The following is a 16747-nucleotide window of genomic DNA, read 5'->3' on the forward strand; positions in this document are numbered from 1 at the left end:
GAGGTTACCACATATTATGAACTGTCACTTGAAAATAGCAGGAGATTGATTGGTTAGTGGAAAATGAAAAACCTAAAAATGCACATTTAAATTTTGGGACCACCTTGCTTTCAATGTACAACACTCTTGGACTTTATTTCCCAGAAAATCTTAAACCTTGTGCAAACTGCTTATCCTAACATAGTTCTGTGGTACTAAAAGTAACTGTTTGAACTTCAGTGGCAAAGGAGTTTTAAAATTCACTAACACTTTAACTAGATAGAAAAGCAAAGCAGCTTTAAAACATATTGGCATGCACAGACACTCAAAGATGATAGCTGAAGTATTTTAGGTTAAACAAAAATGTGCTTGTATTTGAGCATTTTTTTTTTCATTCAGTGTCATAATTTATCATTCATAACCAAACTGTTTTTTCTCTCATGTTTCTGGGAAGCAATATTGTATTTTTATCTATTATAGTCAAGTGACTCTTTCATTCCCTATTATGTACTATTTGATATAAATACTACTTTCAAATAGTTGCAAGCAAGAGACACATTCAGTTGCCTCCAGCTGAGGTGCCTGCTGGCCCAGCTCAAGGAAAAGCCACTGATGGTAAACACAGGTGCTCAAATTTCTCATCATTAATACCTAATTGCTTTTAAAAGAAAGAAAGAGGGGAGCTTTAAAAAACTGAAATTTAAAAGACAAAACTAAAATTACTGCCTTGAAAGCACAACCTATGTAAGTAAAAGCAGAGGAAAGTTGCTTTTCCAGTTATAATTGCCTGCATTGGGCTTTACCAAATTGGACCTTTGTCCTCAGTTCTGTAGCCTGCTCTGTCGAGTTATCACCATGCGCTGTCACCATAGCCTCCTGAACCCCCAGCTGGCCGTGTTTTTGTTGTTTGGGGCATTAACATTTCTGACAGAGCACATATTCATATGGAATGATAAGCATGAATAAAAAGCATCTGTAACTTTTGAAAAAGTTAATATGGACACAAAAGCAAAGGCATTCATAACTGTGATTTCAAGGGAATTAGTTGAGGTGTTTAAATTTCTCAGCTGTATGGAAATCATACACTTTTCTACAAGGGTCAGGAAGGACAGTTGAATTTGTCAGAGATGGATGTAAATGACCTTTGGTTATGAAAACTGAAGTTTTCATGTGAGATTTTATTTTGCATTCTTGCATACAGTGATTTCTTGTTCACTGAATAGCAAAAATTAAGAAGAAATTCCAGAAAAAGTCAGGACAATCTTGTTCATCAGTCATCACAATGGGGTTCCTACACTCTAGGATTTGATTGTTTCTTGGTAGGATTTATACATCATACAATTAATGTTTCATAGATAAGTTCATTGAATTTTTAATGTCTGAGAGGGAAGTTGTTTAGCATCAGAAAGCATAATTTAGAGTTATTTGTGTTTAATTAATATTTGAGTTTTCTATTATGATTTTAGAAACGAAGTATTTCTTAAACCTTTAAGCCCAAAGTACAAGTCTTATTTAAATATCTAGTGATATTTTTTATTGAAATTAAAAGAGTTCATTTTCAGTTGTTCTTCAATAATACACAGTTCTTTTCTAACCTTGGCAAATTACAATTTCTCTGACCACTCTGAAGCTTAAATGATTGTTTCCCTCCACGCTTACCAGTTGTTGCTCTGCTTCTTCCTTTACCCCTCCAGCATTTCACAGAGCCCACCTTCACATGCTAATGTCAGTCTTCCTACACTTTTGAAGCCTTAAACGTTTTGTAAATCACTTGCTCTTAGGCCTTTAATCATCAACTGCAAATTCAGTTAAAACCTTCTATTTCTGTGAGTTAATGAATCAGATTCCATTAAATATTTAAAATGCCCAAGCAACAAAACATAAATTGTCACAAAGATCTTAAAGCAGATTTCGTCAAATCCATCCATGACATCATAAGCTTGATTCGTTTTATCATCATCTGCCTTTACCCTGGTGAAGAGAGTGGAGTAATCTCTATGACCTGGACCTCCAACCCATCACCTTTCCCACCAGATCCTCTCCAGCTGCAGGTTGCACCTCCCAGAACTCCCTGAACCATCAGCTCTTTCAGGACAGGGAAATTCTCTGGTTTACTGCTGTATCTACAGATTTTTAAGTGTCCCTAGAATGAGATCTTCATGGAAGTTGGTTCTTTTAGCAATCTATTTATTTGCTTGTTTGTTTGTTTGTTTTTTTTTAAATGAACATATATTGTATTATTTATTTCAGGGGTACAGGTCTGTGATTCATCAATTTTACACCCATCGCTCCACAATAGCACATACCCTCCCCAATGTCCATCACCCAGGTATTCTATCCCCCCCCAATCCCCTCCCCTCCCCTCCAGCAACCTGCAGTTTGTTTCCTGAGATTAAGAGTCTCTTATAGTTTGTCTCCCTGTCTGGTTTTGTCTTGTTTCATTTTTTTCCTCTCTTCCCCTACGATCTTCTGCCTTGTTTCTTATTCCACATATCAGTTTATATGATAATTGTCTTTCTCTGATTGACTTATTTCTAGCAATCTATATAAATTGTACTTTTAATTCACATAGAATTAGTGTCAAAAAAGAAAATAGATGAAAAAAATGCCCAGACTAAAACAAATCCAACATTCCGAGTACAGATTTTGACCTTCCTTCCCCATTGTCTGCTATGTTCCCTTATCCCGGCTCACAGAGCGGAAAAGGAGGAGTTTGGAGCTGATCCCCCTGACTGCCCGCATGGTGATGGCCCACCTGGTGAACCACCTGGGACACTTCCCGCTTTGTGGGGGTCCCGCTGTTCTGCACAGCCTGGTCAGTGAGAACCATGACAATGCACATGCCGAGACCCCCGAGCTGTCTTCCGAGGTGTTCCGGAGCCCAAACCTTCAGCTCTTTGTGCTGAATGACAGCACCCTCATCTCCTACCTTCAGACACCCTCAGAAGGGCCAGCAGGCGGCTCACGGGGGGGTGCCTTGTCAGACGTCAGAGTAATCGTGCGGGATATCTCAGGGAAGTACTCTTGGGACGGGAAGGTTTTGTATGGACCATTGGAAGGCTGCTTAGCACCCAGCAGCAGAAGTCCTGCATTTCTGATTTCGGGCTGGCAACCTCAAGCTTTGGGAGCTCAGAAGGATTTTTCTCAAACTGAGGAGGGAGATGATGTCCTCGACAAATTACTTGAAAACATTGGCCACACAAGTCCCGAATGCCTTTTACCATCACAGCTAAATCTAAATGAGCCCTCCCCACCCCCACGGGGAATGAACCGTGACCAGGAGAAGGAAATCATCGAGGTCATTTTGCGCCAGAATGCCCAAGAAGACAACTACATCCAGAGGTGTAACTCTGACTCAGCCATGAAGATCACCAGCCAGGAGCAGCCCTCACCAGTAGAGCCACGAGGACCCTTTTATTTCTGCAGGTTGTTGCTCGATGACTTGGGGATGAATTCTTGGGACAGAAGGTAACAATCCTCTCTAGACCTTCACCTATTTTATCATTATTTTTGTGTGTTCTTGTTCTCAGTTTGGGTTTGGGAAGCAGAGAATAGAAATGGAGGTTTTTCTTTCTACGTTTACAGTTTATTTTCTGCTGCTAAGTTAAAGCTACAAGTGGAACTAATTGTGCTCTACTGAGGCACATACTGAATTTCAGACATATCTTACATTTTAAAGAGTATCAGACATTTTCTGTGTGCATGTGTGTGTGTGTTTTAATTACTGCTCTGTCCATTATTGCTTCTGTTGTCACAAAAGATGCAAATGGACTCCAAAGATGAATAAGCCACCATCTCACCCGAGGTCTGGTGAAGGAGGTAGACTTGGCACAACTCTGATGAAAGATAGCATGACATGGGGGTCCAAGAGGAACAGTTAATCCAGTGCAAAGTGTGGGATGGTAAGGGAAGGCTTTGTGAAAGGGCTAGTCTTGAACTGGATCCTAACAGTGGAGTGGGGTTTCTAAGGACAGAGATAGGGAAAAGGGATTCACAGCAGAGCTGATAGTGAAAAAAGGCACAGACAGGCATACACACATCAGTGACACACTTATTCACCTCCGAGCCATCCAGTGTCAATGGATAGTGATGGGGTGTCATGGAATTTTGATGCCTTCAAATGTCTTAAGGAGAATGGAGCTCATTCTGTGGGCTCAGATCATAAATCTTTCATGAATGAAGAGGGTTATGGATGGGTATGTGGATAGATGAGTAGGTAGGTTTGTTGATTGATTGGAAAGGGAAGAATTGGTCTGTGATTATACATCTTTTCTTCCATCTCTTTTTTTAATAGAAAAAATTTCCATCTGTTGAAGAAAAATTCCAAACTATTGAGAGAGCTAAAAAATCTGGACTCCCGTCAGTGGTATGTGAAAGTATATCATTCTACTTCCTTCCTGCCTATGAGTATGTGTGCTTGGATGACAGAGCTGCAGGAATGAATACACCTGCAGAGACACCCAAAGGTCATTCTGTAATCAGAATCTGGTAACATCTGCACATGCCATACCTTTGGTGTTTTCCCCCTTGAGGAGTAAGCTTACATGCTTACTATGCTGAGAAGAAGTCATTGCTCCCATCTAATCTGTCTTTGGTTGAGGACCTTTTCATGTGGCAGCCAGTGGACATTCATTCTCATTTAATTTCTGTAGAGATTAAATTCCTTTTTCTCCAGTGAGGAACAGAGGCTTACCAGGCTCAGACACCTACCTGTGCTCACACATAACCATGTTGTTTGAACCAAGCAAGTCTGACTTCATAACCCGTGTTGTGTCCCAATGCACTGGCTGCAGTCTCTGCTCTATAACATGGGCAAGCTTAAAACCAGTGCGTTTCAGTTAGTAATTTCCTAGTAGTGAGGCTTCTTCTCAAAGCTGGTCAAATCTCAGGTGTGCTCCTTATCTGTACAATCTTAGAAGCAATTCTACAGATGAACTCAGGACCAGTTTTTGATTTGGGGGAAATGTGTGCTTCCAAAAACATCTCAGGCAATAGTAAGTGTAGTGCTTTATACATAACAGGTGCTTCAAAGTCTTGAATAAACTGCTTGTTTAGTCTTAGTTTTTAAAAAACTCATTTTCTAAAAAATAGCTTTTTGTTCCTCTCTTATTCCCCATAGAATATCATTAGGTATCTCATTACAGATGAAAAACCTGAAGCCATTATTCCTCACATTGCCCTTCATCATATTCAGTTTCCCAATTGTTGTTATGCTTCTTTTTCTCTAGAGGCATAGAGACCAAATTCTCTGTGGAAACTCTGTGAGGGGTTTCTTGTGAAGGACTCAGGGGTTCACTTCTCTCTACCTCTTGTCCTCCAGTATTAAACAAGCAGTCACTTGGGCTCCAAACTCAGCTTTTCAAGCATATGCTGAATTATTCCATGCTTCCTAGTATTAAGTGAATACATCGGTATCTTTTAATTGTGGCCAATTTGAGTGTTAATGCACTTTAGTTGCATGAGGTACAATTGGATGAGCTCCCTGGGGTGCTGTTGCAGTAAAATACGGCTTTGGAGAGCTGATCAGCAAATTTTCTGTCCCTTGATTAACCTTTGCTTGAAATCCAAACTCCTGGATTTAGTATCTTCTTAATATCTAAAAAAGGTATCAGTTTACTTTGTTAATAGTACAGGGTGTGTTTGAGGTTCTTTTTGAAAAAAAAAAAAAAAAGTGGAAATAAGTTGGGGACTCTAGGTATGAGAAATCTAGACAGTACCGTGCATTGGTTAGTTAACAGGTAAGAATATACCTTGTCCCTCAACTTCTGGTTAGGGTGGCTGTGTTTATTTCTGATACCAGTTTATCTCCCTGCTGTCAAGGCATAGTTCCTGCTTAGCGTGTTAGGAAAAGTAGAGACTGCGTGGGAACTATCATCTACATACTGTGAAGATAGTGAAGATATAAAAGGTGTCATGAATGCACATGCAAATTACAGTGGGATCCTCTTAAATATTAATACCTCTTGTCACCACATGGTAAAGTGAAAGTTAAAATCATGGTTTTTTTTCTTTGTTTGGCTTTGTAATGTGACAGCACAAGGAAACTGAGCTATTTTGGTCTATTCCTAATAAGAAAAAAAAATGCATTCTAATGAGGAAGAGGAAATGTTGATTTTATGTGCCTGCGTTCCTGAATTACCTGCTCCTTCATGCATTGGTGGTGCAGCTTATGGATATGAAGTGCTGTTGCTAATTATCATTTCAAAAGCCTGGCTCTAATAAGACCAGACACAGCGTCTGATCCTGGCATGCTCTCTGTGGTGCTAACATTTTGGAGGATGTGAAATTTGATGAATGTTTACAGCTAAAGGTCACCTTTCCTTACACCTACATCAGTCAGGCAGTCACTGGGGCTTAGCTCTTGTGCTCCCATGTTGAGTTAATGAGGACTCGAGGACCTGCAAGCAACTACAAGAAAAAAAGCTTGGACTTTGAGGAGAGTCAACAAAAATGTTTCAGATAAACCTGAGATGGTCTTGTTATATGTATAGAACAGAGAATAATCACATGCTGAGGACTTTTGAATATACAGAGAGAGTTACAGAAAGGAATTGAGTGACTACTTTTTTTTCCTTTTGTTGAAAAAGACAGTCTTTCAGGTCATAAGTCATGATCTCCGTCATCATCTGAGCCCCCAAATTATTATAGCTCTGAGAATAAAGCTAGTCAGATTCTAGTGGGTGTGTCCTGCCTGTCACTCAGGGAATAAATGGTGTGGTAGTTTCAGGGCTCTGTACTGCATGAGGACAAGCTTTCTGACAGTCTGAGAGCACATGGTCTCTACTCTAGAGCATCAGTCCCCTGGATCAGTCACCACAAAACCTCCCTCTTCTCGCAGCAATGGTTGGTTCCCATTAAGAGAGGCGCCCCCTTGGGGCGCCTGGGTGGCTCAGTGGGTTAAGCCGCTGCCTTCGGCTCAGGTCATGATCCCAGGTCCTGGGTTCGAGCCCCACATCGGGCTTTCTGCTCAGCGGGGAGCCTGCTTCCTCCTCTCTCTCTGCCTGCCTCTCTGCTTACTTGTGATTTCTCTCTGTCAAATAAATAAATAAAATCTTTAAAAAAAAAAAAAAAAAAAAGAGAGAGGCACCCCCAACTGTGTGCTTGTGCCATGCCAGTCAGAGCATTCAGGATGTCTACTTTCTCCAGAGGTAGCAGGATAGCGCTCATCAAAAACCTTAAAAGTAGGCAATGACCAAGATTCTTTTTCTATGAATGCATTCAAAGGACATATCAAAGATAATGTTATAGTGTCTTTAAAACTGGAAGCAACTTAAAGGTCCAATGATAAGGATTTGGGATAAGATGTATTCATATACTGGAACGTTACACAACCATTAATAAACTTTGTCATACAAACACATGGTATAAAAGTGTTCCCACTCAAAAATGGTTTACATGGTGACTTTTATGTTATGCATATTTTATACAGTAAAAAAAGTGTTCACAAATATTTTAAGTTAAAATTATCAGTTGCAAAACAGGGTGTAGTAACTTCTCACTTTTGTATGTGAAAATGCATCTTAAAATCCTAACAGTTGCAATTTCAACATAGAAGCAAAGAGCATAAGTGAATTTTTATTCCTCTCTTTCCTTTCTGTATTTTCTAATTTTACTCATGAACTGTGGGAGAAATGAATCCTTGACTTATTTTTATGACTTTTTAGTTCAGTTTCATTTCATTCTGCTTATTAAGTAAAAACTAAGTCCTACGGTAGGAAATATTTGCAAATATGTTAAAATATAGAGCCCAAATTCTACTAGTATAGGTGTCTAATCAGATTACAATGCTAAGATGTTGAACAATTAAGACTGTAGAAACATTTCTTTATGTTTGACACTTGGTAGTTTTTCCTATGAGATTTTTCAGAATGCAATGCAAAAATAATAAGGAAGGTAGAACTCTGCTGGCGATAATCCAAAATTTAAAAAAATAGAGACTTGAATAAAACTTGGATGATGGGGCCACAGAATGAATGGTTCTTGATGAAAGCTCTGAATTAGCACAGTGCCTTCATCTCTAAACTATCACCAAATTGCCAGGTAAAAAAGTCTAGTTATTTCAACACTTTAGGGTATAATTTGTAGAAATTGGTTATTCATCTATTTATATATGCATCGGGTCTCTTGTCAACAGAGGTTTAACTGAGCAGCTACTATATGCCAAGGACCAGGGTACATATACAAAAGGCAAAAAGGCAGGACTCCTGTCCTCAGAGTACAGATCATGGTAACTTGATTTAACAGCAAAGCACCCAAAATCCATCATGGAGGAAGTGGATGAATGGTACAGTTCCAGTCAGGGAGCTATCTAGTATCCTTCTTTCAAAGTGTGTTAAGTGAAATATAGGCAGTCACATAGACCTAGTCTCAACTGGTATCTATGTGAAACGCTTTCACATATATATTTTTTTACACCAAAAATGTAGAGAGTTTGTCCAATAATGTTCTAACATGCTGTTAAATATGTCACATGTTCTGAGAGTGATCTCAAGAACCAGACTGCCCTACTTCAATTCCTGGCCTCCCACTTGCTGTGTGCTTTTTGTTTAATTTTCTGTGCCTCCTTTCAACCACCTCTACAAGGGAAGTGATGATAATTGTCTCTTTAGAGTGTTTGCAAAGAGTGAATGAGACCATGTGTCGAACCTTGTCAGAACAGTGACTGACCCCTAGTAAATTCTCCATAAATGTAAAGCTCTGTATTAGGAGTCATGCTGGTAGCTGTAGTGAAATAAAATTTTAAATATGAGAATTCTAACTCCTTTAAATTGAAAAATTTATAGCCGTGAAACGCACAAAATTGCGGTGTTTTACATTGCTGAAGGTCAAGAAGACAAGTGTTCAATCCTCTCCAATGAAAGAGGAAGCCAAGCATATGAAGACTTTGTTGCCGGACTTGGATGGGAGGTAATTCATTCATTTGGGAGCTATTTATTGACCAGTACTATTTAAGGATGTATATAAACTGAACATCAATCATACAAGGTTTTACATTCAAATCTAGTACAGATAGTATTACAGAGTTAATGAATGTATTGAATTTGGCATCTTCTGTTAGTTGCTTTTCAGTACTTCATACATGAACTTTTGTTTCCCTTAACTTTTCCTTTAATGTTATTTCATCTGCTTTTTATCCAAACCGAGTAGTCAAATTGACTCACCCAGCCATAGACAGTATATGGGAAGAGAAGATAAATATGGGCAGAGAAGCATTGGTTTTAGCTGCAGTATGGAGATTGGAGAAGAAAAAAGTGACTTGGTGGGTGAAAAATATGAAGAAAGAGCTGGATGAAGTAAAAAATTGTCATGAAAATAGAATAGAGTAACCATTATGACTTTTCAGCCAACCTCTTTCCCTAAGGGAGATCCCAGGATGACTGATACTGAAAGAATTCACTTTTTCTCTGCTGAATAATAGTCTGACAGACAGACATATACATTTATACACAAGTGTGCCTGCACACACACCTATCTGTCTCTTGGAACATAAATCTAAAGGAAATTGCATCTCCAGAATCCAAAAGAACTCAGAGTAGTTATAATGGAAATCAGCATATCTGAAATAGTTTCCTTACTTTTCCTTACTTTTGTTTTGGTTTCTTGGTTATCTGTGCTGTGGGAAACTTTCTAGGTACATAAATAAGACTTGTCTCTGAGAGTTAAATGTTAACAAGGAAGCTAATATGAAGATGGGGACAGGAGAACCCTACATCAAGGTTAAGACCATGTACTTTATAAAATGTCAAGTAGATTTTAGTCTGAAAGAGTTAACTGTACTCCAATAGGTTGTCCTTCTTACTAATGAAGTGACTTTTTATTTATTGTAGAATATACTTAATCATTTTAACCAATATACTTTTTAAACCAACACATTCTTAACTGGAGTTTTAAGAAAAGACTAGAACATTAATTTAGTATATATTTGGCACAGAAGAGATCCTTCTATTGCTTTTTTTTCAGTTGTGTTACAACAGATGCTTTACTGAAAGAATACTAGTTCATGAAAAGTTAAATTTAATAAAGAGGGTGTGGGTCCTAGGCAATGACTAAGAAGTGATTATTCACAGCGTAACTTGAAAAAGAATAATAATAATAAAAGAATGATAACTCCCAGACTTGTAGTAGTGGTGTAAATCAAAACAACCCCTTTGACGCATAGTTTAGCAATGGCTGTTAATTTTTTTTTTAAAGATTTTATATATTTATTTAGGCAGAGAGGCAGGCGGAGAGAGAGGAGGAAGTAGGCTCCCCGCTGAGCAGAGAGCCTGATGCGAGCCTCAATCCCAGGACCCTGGGCTCATGACCTGAGCCACCCAGGCACCCCATGGCTGTTAAAATTTTAAAACATCTGTAATCTTTGATAAAACATCCTACCAAAACATTCCTTTGAATGCTCCTTGTGATTTGATCATACCAGCACTGTTTGAGAAAGCAGAAAATCCCACAAATCCATCAATAGGGAAACTCTGTGTGTGTGTATGTGTGTGTACATAAACACATATAAATGCACATACATACACACGTATTCATATGTTTGTATGTATAAGATGGAAAAAAGCTAGAGAAATGTGCATCAAATTTGTGATGGTGCCTCTCTTAGGTTGATAGGATTTTGGAGCACTTTCATTGTAACGGTTTTTTTTTTTTTAAGATATTATTTATTTATTTGACATAGAGAGAGAAGGAGAGAACACAAGCAGGGGGAGAAGCAGAGGTAGAGGGAGAAGCAGGCTCCCTGCAAAGCAGGGGAAACCCAATACGGGACTCTATCCCAGGACTCCGAGATCATGACCTGAGCCGAAGGCAGTGGCTTAAACAGCTGAGCTACCTAGGCATCCCCATTGTGAAGGTTTCTTTAATGTTTTGATTTTGTCTAATTTGGTATTATATTTGTTTGTTATCAGAAATCAAAATGGAAATAATTATATTTCTTTAAAAGAAAAGACATTTTTGCTTGGTGAATGAGGACAATTTAGGGTTGACCCTCACTCTTCCCTCTTTGTTACCTGCGTCAGGTGGATCTCTCAACCCACTGTGGGTTCATGGGCGGACTTCAGCGCAATGGCAGTACAGGGCAGACTGCCCCTTACTATGCTACCTCGACTGTGGAAGTGATTTTCCACGTTTCAACTCGGATGCCATCAGACTCAGATGATTCACTCACCAAAAAGGTAAGAAGCCTCTTTGAGGATTGAGGACCATTCTTAGCTACCATGGTTTATAGGTAAGACTCTTGTAGTCAATCAAAGCCCTTGGCATGACATACACCAAGACTGATTTCCTCTGGGTGCAATTTCAGTGTATTTCTTCTCAAGCTACAGTTGTAATTAATCTGAAATATCTAACTTGGCAAAACTAGACAAGTAAATGAAAAGTTTGAGTCTTAAATCCTAAGATTAAGATATAGGAAAAGGAAGGGTCTTAAATGTTGTTAATTTTGGATCTTCCTTCATCTGACTGTTAACTGACAGAAAATAGCATTGTTGACCTCTCAGGTTGGCAAAGGTCTTAAGATGCAAGGACTCTGTCCTGACAGATTGCCGAGAAAGCAGGCACCTCCCAGGCTTGCTGGGGGCAATTGGGCAATATCTGTGAAAATCACAAGTACAGGTATGCTCTTGCCTAGGGGTCCCACCTTTGGCACTGACCTTGTTTCTCTTCCAACTTGGGCCCAGGAGGCAGTTTTCTCTAGAATTGAGAGGAAACCTCCTCCACCTCTGAGGAACTCCCCAGGGGTACATGACCCTGAACTTTCAAACCTGTAAGATGTTTACTTCAGGTGACCCTCTATTAGAGGTGAGGAGCACCTTAAAAGAAGAGGAATCCTAGTCTGGGAAGGAAGCCAAGAAGTCTGACCCACTTCTCTGAGTTTCCAGATGAAACGGCAGCTAGCCTGCTCTAGTGGGTGGCAGAGTGAGCCTGGAATCCCTACCTCACACCCACTCACTTCCTACAAGGATGCAAGAAAACTACAGCAGCACCTCAGTGGATGGGAAAATAGCTCATTCAGGAACTAAAAAATCCATTAAAGGATTAAGTGTGGTGGTTATAGCCAGGTTCTAAAGACAGGCAGATGTGAGCTCAACTGTTAGTAGTCCGTGCCTCAGTTTCCCCATCTACTAAACGAGATTGAAAACAGTTACAGGGTTGTTGCGAAGTAATGGATAATGCTCATACAACTGCTTAGCATGGTGCCTGGTGTAGGATCTAACATCAGCCCTCGTCATTGCCCACTGGTCTAATTGAATCTTTTTTCTCCTGCCACATTAGGAGTGACTGATATTGGCCAATGGGCCCCACTGTTACCACCTCATCTCTTCTCTCTGCAGTTTTGCTTTTTCATCACTACAGCTCCAGATGTCTAGCCCACCTATATCGTGGGCGGTGGTATTCATAAAACCTCAGAACTTGGGTCACAGCACAACCACAGACAACATTCCCAGTGACTAAGTGTCTGGGATGTGCAGAGCACGAAGGCCATGTGCTGCCTCCCTCAGGCATGGAGGAGCTGCCTCCATGTCTTAGGTTTTAATGGCCACCCTGGTGGCGATATTCTTTTTTTTTCTTTTTTTTTTTTTTTTAAGATTTTATTTGTTTATTTGACAGAGAGATCACAAGTAGACAGAGAGGCAGGCAGAGAGAGAGAGAGAGAGGGAAGCAGGCTCCCTGCTGAGCAGAGAGCCCGATGCGGGACTCCATCCTAGGACCCTGAGATCATGACCTGAGCTGAAGGCAGCGGCTTAACCCACTGAGCCACCCAGGCGCCCCTGGTGGCGATATTCTTATTGAAAGGGGGACCCTGCTCTGTTTCAGATTACCAGGACCTTAGGCAGGGCTTCCATATCCTTTATACTTGCAGTGCCTTATAAATTGCTGCTAATCCGCAAATGTGTTGCCATATTCTATGACTTTTTTTTTTTATTAAAAGATTTTATTTATTTATTTGACAGAGAGAGATCACAAGTAGGCAGAGAGGCAGGCAGAGAGAGAGAGAGGGAAGCAGGCTCCCTACTGAGCAGAGAGCCCGATGTGGGACTCGATCCCAGGACCCTGAGATCATGACCTGAGCCGAAGGCAGCGGCTTAACCCACTGAGCCACCCAGGCACCCTATTCTATGACTTTTTTATGACTGAGAACTATTTTGTTAGTAGGTTTATTTAAAATATTTTTTTTAATTATTTCCTAGGTAGGATTCTTTTATTTTTTTCCTCTCTTCCTTTTTCTCTTCTTTTTTTTTTTTTCTTTCACGAAAAGACATCATGTTTTCTTGATAAAACGCCTTGCCATAAATAATGTTGCAAGGCTTGGCCTGGTTGAAAGATTCCCTACTGTAATAATCAAAATTCAGCTGATACCTTTTGCAGCTCTGAGATTTAGCATCATTAGAGACAAACTCTCTTTATCAGGATGTCTCACAGCCAGACTAAAAATCAGTCACAGTAACAGCAGCCCACAGTTCCTTGTCTTATTCTAACTAAATTGTCCCTAACAGCTTAAAAATGAGCTGCAAAATTCTAAAGTGATTCATGCTCTCTTCTGCCCCTGTCATGGGGGCACTTTTTCAATTCCACAATCCGGTTGCAACCCCATACTGAACTCTTGATCCTTCACTGCAGAAATTTGTTAGCTCTAGCTAGATTAGATTTTTCACAGCTAATCTAACTGCTGTAGGGGTTTGCAGAGTGGGGACAGAGCTGTGCTATTGGATTTGTCCAATTCATTTGACTCCAGGACTATAATTGCACTTATGTCTTACAAGGCTTTTATAGCCTCAGGCTGGCCAGCCGCATAAAAAACAAATTGGCAGTGATACAGTACGAGTGAAAAGGGATGAAAGGCCCACATTATCAGTCTCCAGGCAGCACTGTTCTGGCAGGAAGTTTCTTGGTTAATTTACAAATAAAACTTAGATTTTAGGATGGGCACACTGTCAGCTGAACAATGGGGATGTCAGGCCTGACTGTTACTTAGTAAAAGTAGCAGCCGGGCCTACTGAGGAGCAGGAATTCTTCAATCAAACAGACGACTCCTTCTGGAGCCAGCTGGCAATGTAATGCAATTAGTCGGGAAAGGAGGTCAGCCTATTAGGTGTGTACCATGACCAGTGTCACCAGTGCGTGCCGCCTGGCAGCAGCAGGCAGAATGGCCCAGGCGGAGGGACTTTGAAACTCTGTCAGGACGAGAAGTGGCAGGACATGGGGTTGATTTCTTAAGACTGAAGAAGCGAGCATTTGTTCTGAACCTGTTAAGCATCCGTGCATTCTGGAGCCTGTTGTACAACTGAAACAGTAGCAGGCGTGAGTGACAGCTCCGTCTCAGGACGAGACTCATCAGTCTCTCCCAGAATATACATGAGTCATACCAGCTTCACTTGTGTGCACGCAACAGACTCACTGGTGGATTTTAGATAGGGGGCCCTCTGTTCAGAATTCTCCAGAACTCACAAAATGACATCTCTGTCATGAAATCCCCTTTACATTGAGCAACACATTGAAGCTTCCAGAGTATTCCTTCCTATTCTGACATGGCTGGGTTAGCTTACTTGTCTCACCTGCCTGTGCTCTTGTCTGAGGCAGAAGAGGGCATGTTTTTGCTCTTTGCTCAGATCTGCTAGTCAGTGGGTCCTTTGGCCTTAGCTCTTAGTTTTGTGAGTTAGCCAATTAAACTGTGACTTGTCCAGAGATCTGGAGCACATGATATTGAAAGCAGCTTTGAGATGATGAAAATTGTATCATTACCACACAGAAATAGCTTTTCCTTAATTAAAGAAATGCCACACTGGGAGGACAGGTCTGTCAGTGTGATACTATTCTCCCTTGCTATGGTTCTGAGAACACAGCCCAAACAGAATTAGGAGAGACTTATGTGGATTATATAATTGAGGATCCTAATTGAGGAAAGGGAAAGTAACTGGAAATTTCAGTAATCACTGTATTACCTCAGAGCAAATGCCTTGAGCAACTTATGCTTCTGGGTTGAAAGGAGCCATCACAGGTTTTAGGGTGCTGGCATTAGGTGGTAGCCCCACATTTGAAGGGTGTTTAGTAGGTGTGGTGTTCCCATTGCGACTCTTGTGCCGGCATTATGTCAAGGGGCACAACAAAACCACCTGGCATTTTGCCTCTCTTGACAGGGTGATGGCAGCCGTACTGTCACAATTTTCTTCTGCTAGGCTAAATTCCCCCCACCCCACCTCCCACCCCCACAACGTTTCAATTTGATACAATTCCTATTTCCCTTGAAAACCTGCCTTTATTGTGTTGCTGGTAATGCTGACTATGTTTTCACTCCAAAACAAATGAATTTCAGGAGTGTGTTGTGAGATCCTGGCATGGTTTTTTTTTTTTTTTTTTTTTTGATTAATTTTAATTTTTTTAAACATATATTTTTATCCCCAGGGGTACAGGTCTGTGAATCGCCAGGTTTACACATTTCACAGCACTCACCATAGCACATACCCTCCCAATGTTCATAACCCCACCCCCCCTCTCCCAAACCCCCTCCCCCCATCAACCCTCAGTTTGTTTTGCGAGATTAAGAGTCACTTATGGTTTGTCTCCCTCCCAATCCCATCTTGTTTCATTTACTCTTCTCCTACCCCCTTAACCCCCCCATGTTGCATCTCCTCTCCCTCATATCAGGGAGATCATATGATAGGCATGTTTTATTAAAAAAGAAAGAGAAAAGAAAGAGAGGTGGAAATAGAGGAATATAGAGAGATATTCAGTTTTGCTATGAGAATTTGGTGTCTTTCTTTTTCTTTTAACTATTTATGGGTGGCGATGGCTTGGCTGCACCTTTTGCCTGCTACCCTTTTCGCCTTTATATGTGATGGGGGAAGAAGAAGAAAGATATACTGGGTAACTTTACACTTAGAAAGTTGTAGATACTGTTAAATTGTTCTAGATCATCATGACTTGTGCTCAACACCCACAGTTGTGTTTATCCCAGCACCCAAGCTCAGACACAGCTGAATCATGTGCCCCTCTCATAGGGGTTACCTGTAATCGCACCTATACCTCACTGTAGTACAAAGGTCAATTTTTAAAAATTGACTCAAACAGTCATTCCCAGAAGCGCGACGAGTGAAGAACAGGAAAGCATTGCAGCAAACCAACTTCCTTTGTAACCTTGTAAATGGAAAAGAGGCCATGTTGGGGTCACCTCACAGTTTTCTTTTGTGGTCAAATAGTGTGTAAGGAAAATTTGCTTTATACTAATGTGTTTTAAATACATGGTACTCCAGAGCATCTTTTTTGTTTTTTTTAATTTTAATACAAAACTACATTACCTTTGGTGCAGCATCGCTATTTTATTAATAGTGCCTCTGAATTTAGTCATTATTGGGGTTCATCTATTAAATAAGCTAGGAAGCAAGAAATGCTTCCCCAAGTGATGGTAGATAGCATTCTTCTGCAGCATGTGAGAGAACCAAACCTCAGACTTTCAATAGGTGTCAGGAGGCCTTCACCAGTCAGCCTTTCTGGTTGTAGAACTTCAATTTTGGCCAACATTTTAATCTTTATAATTTAGTTTGTTTAGTCACAGTCTCAGGCTTATCAGACAATTTCATGCAGGGCCTTCTCCAGCCCAGGATTCACAGTCAGTACACAGGACCTTCATCAAGGGTGATCTTGCAGCCAAAGAGCTCAGCCCAGGAAGAAGTCTCAAAGAGTCTCTTCCTTGGAGGCACGCTAAGCCCTCCTCAGAGATCCTGGGGGTCGCTGACTTGTTTTTGGATTTTATGGCCTCTTTGTCTATAAAATG

The 16747-nt window shown here is 40.5% G+C and overlaps 1 protein-coding gene across 7 annotated transcripts in view; it reads left to right on the top strand.

Annotated features, from left to right (window-relative positions):
• Positions 1-16747, top strand: part of RALGAPA2 (Ral GTPase activating protein catalytic subunit alpha 2) — a 320063-nt gene that overhangs the window by 200352 nt on the left and 102964 nt on the right. For all 7 annotated transcript variants that reach the window (XM_047743681.1, XM_047743679.1, XM_047743680.1 and 4 more), the window contains 4 exons: positions 2676-3447; positions 4274-4345; positions 8763-8886; positions 10995-11150. In XM_047743681.1, coding sequence (XP_047599637.1) covers positions 2676-3447; positions 4274-4345; positions 8763-8886; positions 10995-11150 — 1124 coding nt within the window. The remainder of the gene's footprint in view (positions 1-2675; positions 3448-4273; positions 4346-8762; positions 8887-10994; positions 11151-16747) is intronic.

Source organism: Lutra lutra, chromosome 9 (assembly GCF_902655055.1).
Source record: "Lutra lutra chromosome 9, mLutLut1.2, whole genome shotgun sequence".
NCBI lineage: Eukaryota > Metazoa > Chordata > Mammalia > Carnivora > Mustelidae > Lutra > Lutra lutra.